Source organism: Arachis ipaensis, chromosome B08, assembly GCF_000816755.2.
Source record: "Arachis ipaensis cultivar K30076 chromosome B08, Araip1.1, whole genome shotgun sequence".
Classification (NCBI taxonomy): domain Eukaryota; kingdom Viridiplantae; phylum Streptophyta; class Magnoliopsida; order Fabales; family Fabaceae; genus Arachis; species Arachis ipaensis.
In genome coordinates, this window is record NC_029792.2 from 15,428,997 (window position 1) to 15,434,194 (window position 5,198).

At 28.3% G+C, this 5,198-nt stretch overlaps 1 protein-coding gene across 6 annotated transcripts in view; it reads left to right on the forward strand.

Moving 5' to 3' along the window:
- Positions 3,388-5,198, forward strand: part of LOC107613369 ((-)-germacrene D synthase-like) — a 30,133-nt gene continuing 28,322 nt past the window's right edge. For 3 of the 6 annotated variants that reach the window (XM_021108980.1, XM_021108985.1, XM_021108986.1), the window contains exon 1: positions 3,507-3,614. Coding sequence is in view for 1 of the 6 variants with exons in the window: in XM_016315335.2 (XP_016170821.1) it covers positions 3,480-3,614 (135 nt within the window). In the remaining 5 variants the exon portion in view is untranslated. Of the gene's footprint in view, positions 3,615-5,198 lie in introns of all 6 variants that reach the window. The other 3 variants (XM_016315335.2, XM_021108981.1, XM_021108984.1) reach the window with 3 other exon arrangements.

A 5,198-nucleotide genomic window follows, 5' to 3' on the forward strand; every position in this document is an offset into this window, starting at 1 on the left:
ATTCCAATACAAACCAGATTTTTGTGTGTTTATGGGCTATGCACCACACCACAAAGGTTACAAATGTATGAATTCTCAAGGTAAAATCTTCATTACTCATTATGTTTTGTTTGATGAAACTGTTTTTTCCTATAATTCCATGTTTGCAGCTCAGACTCCTTCAATTACCAAGAACTCTACAACTCTCTTAACTCTGTCCAAACCAGTTATTTCTTCCATAGAATTTCCATTATCTCCTTCTCTTGACAATCAAATAACACATCATTCCTCACCATCTCAGATTACACCCTTAACTTTAGAAACTCAAAATTCTGAAAATACCTTAACCCATATTACAACCTCCACTTTAGAACCCATTTCCACTAGGAATGAACCTATTCCAATTTAAGGGATTGAGATAGTCCTTCCCCCATTATCCTCTAATCCCGCTACCAACCTTCATCCAATGGTTACAAGATCTAAATCAGGAACCTTAAAACACAAGGCATTGACTACTAATGTCAAACCGCCTGCTAATTTGGTAAATGAAATCTCAACCAGTGTTAAATTGGCCCTTACAACATCACATTGGACCAAGGCCATGGAAGAAGAAATTCAGCCCTTCATAGAATCATACTTGGACAATTGTTGATCCCCTAGAAAACAGCACTGTTCTAGGGTGTCGTTAGGTGTTTGCCATCAAGAGACATCGAAATGGCACCATTCTTAAGTATAAAGCAAGATTAGTTGCTAAAGAATTTTATCAAAGAGAAGGCATCGATTATGATCAAGTCTTCAACCCTGTGATTAAACCAACAACTATCCACATTATACTCATCATTGCTATCTCAAAATCGTGGCCAATTCTACAATATGACTTTAATAATGCATTCTTCAATGGTGAGCTTCAAGAAATTATGTTTATGCAACAACCGTCTTCCTTTTCTGAAGGACAAACAACTCAGGTTTGCAAGCTTTACAAATTCATTTATGGATTGAAACAAGTTCCAAGAGCTTGGTTTACTAAGCTTTCTACAACTCTTTCTCATTTTCGTTTCAAAAATACAAGGTCAGACCCTTCTCTCTTTATTCAAATAACATCCAAAACAACAATGTGCATTCTTGTATATGTGGATAATATTCTAGTAACTTGTAATGATGAAAATGAATTGTTGTGCTCATGAATTAGTTACATTCTTTGTTTGCTTTAAAAGACCTAGGTGAATTCAACTATTTCTTAGGTATTGAAGCCTTCAAAACTAAAACTGGATCATATATTTTATTTCAGACAAAGTTTATAGAAGACCTATTAATTAGATCACATATGCATGACTCTCAACCAATACCTACTCCTATGATTACTACTACTAAACTCTCAGCTTATGCAGGGAAAAAGTCTTTGATAAACCCACTCTTTATAGATCTATCGTAGGTGCTTTACAATATGCCTCGTCTGGATATGTATGTAGTAAATAAAGTTTCACAATATATGCACAATCCCCTCTTCACAAAAGTAAACAATATTGCTATAAATAGTCACTAATTATCCTATGCTAACTAATTTTCTCTCTTACACAAGCTAACTAATTCACTAATTAGTTTTGTAACTAACACTGTATACATTAGCACACTACACTAACGAACTGGTTGAAGTGTCAAGTCATGTAACAATTTCGCCTAATTTTTTTATTTTTGATTTTCTATAATATTTATACACTAAGACTATATTTGAATTTCAAACACTTATTTGAACAGACATTTTAGCTTAATATTTGACCAATCCAAATTGATTAGTCAAGTACTCCTAGTTACTATTAATATAAATGACAATTAAAATCAAAATATAAATATAGAGAAAGTCTAGGAGGCCAGTACTTTTATTAAAATTTGGCCAACATTTAATTATCAAAAGAAAAGTGAGTAATCCCACACCATTAAATGTAATTTCATACCATTAAAAACATCGATGATAACTAATTGATGGCTACAAATCACATAATCTGCTAGTCCCTAGCACTCATAAATATATGAGGCCCAAATAAGTTAATTAAGAGCATAGGCATGTTGTATTAATTTCTTTTATGTTTTCAAAATAAATTGTAAAAATGCTACCTTAGTTGATTGTTTTAGATCATGTGGAAGATAGAAAATAAATTATATTATTTTATTATTTTCTTTAGAAGAGGTTGGGGGTTCAAGTCCCTATCTTTGGTAAAGAAAAAAAAAGAATAGATAATGATTTGTTCATTGAGTTATGAAAGTTATTCAAAAACAGAGCATTAATTATCAACATACATATAAATAATAAAAAGAACTCCTATAATTAATCATCATGACATATCCTTTAATTAATTGAATTACAGGTGGTGGAGAGAATCAGATTTCGCAACAAAGGTTCCTTATGCAAGAGACAGGGTAGTTGAAGTATTCTTTTGGCCTTTTGCTATGAACTCTGAGCCTAAATATAGCACTGCGAGACAAATGATAACCAAATTATTGGTTTTATAAATCTTTCTTGTGGATGATACTTTTGATGTTTATGGCACAGTTGAAGAACTTGAACTCTTCACCAAAGCAATCCAAAGGTTTGATTTTAGAACAAGAATTCACCTATATTTATATTATGCTATCTCAATAAAGAATAAAAAGGAAAAGAATTAATACCTTTATTACATAATAATCTTAATCACTTTTCATTCCCATCATTATTTCGCTTTTTTTTTTTTAGACCTTTTATATTTTTATTTTTATTTTCAGATGGGATATTCATTGCATTGAATCCTTTTTGGAGTGCTTTAAAGTCGTTTTCAATGCGATTGTGGATGCACAATGGAAATACCGAAATAGAGGTTTTCATGAATGATGTCGGTGGAGACTCAAACTTAGTATTGCAACATGTTAACCAAGCCATAAGCTTTCATTATTTACACTTATTATTAGTTTATTAATAATCATTTTAATTAATAATCACTTTAATTAATTAAATAACTTCCTATTATATATACTTGCAGTTTTCTAATTAAATAACTTGTTCTATTTCATCTTTTGATTTTTTTTTCTCTTTAATTTTTGTGGTTGAAATTGATTGATGAATCGAGTGGTTTGGAAAAAAAGTTTAAAATTATAAATTGAGAGTTATTTAAATATTTTTTTAATTTACAAAAATAATTTATCATAGTTTAGTGGTTTGATTTAATTAACTAATTTATAAGGTTAAAAATAGTTAACATTAATCAAGATATACCCATAAAGGATATGCAATTCTCTAATTGAGGAATGGCTAGAGAATTCACTCACTTTTTAACAAGACAAAATAAAAAGGAATCTTGTTTGATACATAGCTGTCCACTTGGCCACACATTTTTCACATTTGAAAAATAAATAGGCATCCAGAGCAAGGGACATTAACTCATCTCCCTTTGCATGAGTGAACCATATTCTTTCTATATATAGTAATTGGTTCTTAACTCCTTAACATCGTTTATTAACTAGTACCATACATGTCTCTTTCAGCTTCGGTTCCAGTGATACCTTCGACTCAACATGCCCCTTCTAACTCAAAGCGACGCTCTGCAAATTTTGCTCCTAGCATTTGGCATGATACTTTCTTGAAATATGCTGATTCCGAATTTTCGGTATGTTATTTAATTTTGTATATGCATATACATATATGATAAAATATGAGTATTGATATATCTATATTATCGTGGTATATCTTTTTGAATTTTTACATATATTCAAAATATGGATTAGTATGTAATCTAATACTTCTATGCAAGAGACTTAGAATAATGCTTGGATAAGTGTAGTGTAGTAGTAGTGGTGGAAGGGTGTAATAAAGTGAATAAATTATAAATAGTTTTAAGTTTAACAAGAATAATAATCCCTAGTTATATAGTAGTTATCTAGAATCCTTTTTTTTTTGTTATTAAAGTTATCTATAATTCTAGATCGTATTTCTAACGGAAAAGAAAAAAGATTTACAGGCAACCACATGTGTGAGAGAGTCCACAGTCCAATAACATTTATAAATTGAATTTTGTTATACAGTTAAGTATTTTTATCAATAAAATCTAATTAAATTGACTCAAACTAAAAAAAAAATCATTCACATAAAGTGTGCGTAAATCATGCATTTTTTTCTTGGCATGATTCTTTCTCATTGTCGTTTTTTTATTGTTGCTGCTATTGTTGCATCTTTTTTTTTATTTCTTCTTCTCGTACTGTTATTGCAGTATTTTTAATTTTTTTCTTTGTCTATTTTTTTTTATTTTTATTCTTCTTAAAAGGGTGAAAACAAAAAAATTTATGAGAAGATAAAATAAAGAGATGAAAAAGAAGATAATGACGATGATGAAGAAGAGGAAGAGATGAGTTTTAAATTGGGCAGAATTTATCAAAAAAAATTAATATTAAACTTTTTAAGTATGATATAAAAATTTTCTAAATTTTGACACCAAAATTTCGTAATAGTGATTCAAAAATTTCTTTAACTAATTAGAAATTATAAAAACAAAAATAGCACCGAATATTTTAATCGTAGTAACACCGAAATTTCTCTCAACATATCTTCTTTTGCTTCTTTTTCTTTATATTTATCTTCTTTTTCTTTCTCTCAACATGTTCTTCATTTTCTTTTCCATATTTTGTTATTGATATAAAAAAAAATTTTATATTTTCTTATGTTTTACTTCAAAAATAAAAAATTTTATCTAAACAAATTTGTTTTAAATTTAAATTATATACTTCTAAGTCCTAAGTAATAAATTGTCTGGCAATGTAGCATAAAAATCAATTCAAGTTTTGTGTTTATCATGATAAATTTATGTGTTTTATATAACAAATTTTTCAGTGCCATCTTTATTTTATTTCTGTATTTTATATAAAAAATTTTAGTGTTGTTCTTCTTTTTTATTATCATCATCATTATTATTTTTTGTTTTTCTTTTTTATTCTTTTCTTTTATGACATTTTTAAAATACACAAACAAAAAAGATAAAAGTATAAGAAAAAGAAGAAAATGACGTGGATAATGACGTTGATGATGAAAGAGGAGGAGAACAATAAAAAAAAAAGAAGAAATCAAATGAAAAAAGAAGAAAGAATGAGGAGGCTGGAGGATAAAAAAAGAGAGAATAAAAGCAAATAAAAAAAACATATATATATTATTATTTAATTAAAAAAAAGAGAATAAAAGCAAATAAAAAAACTAAAAAAAC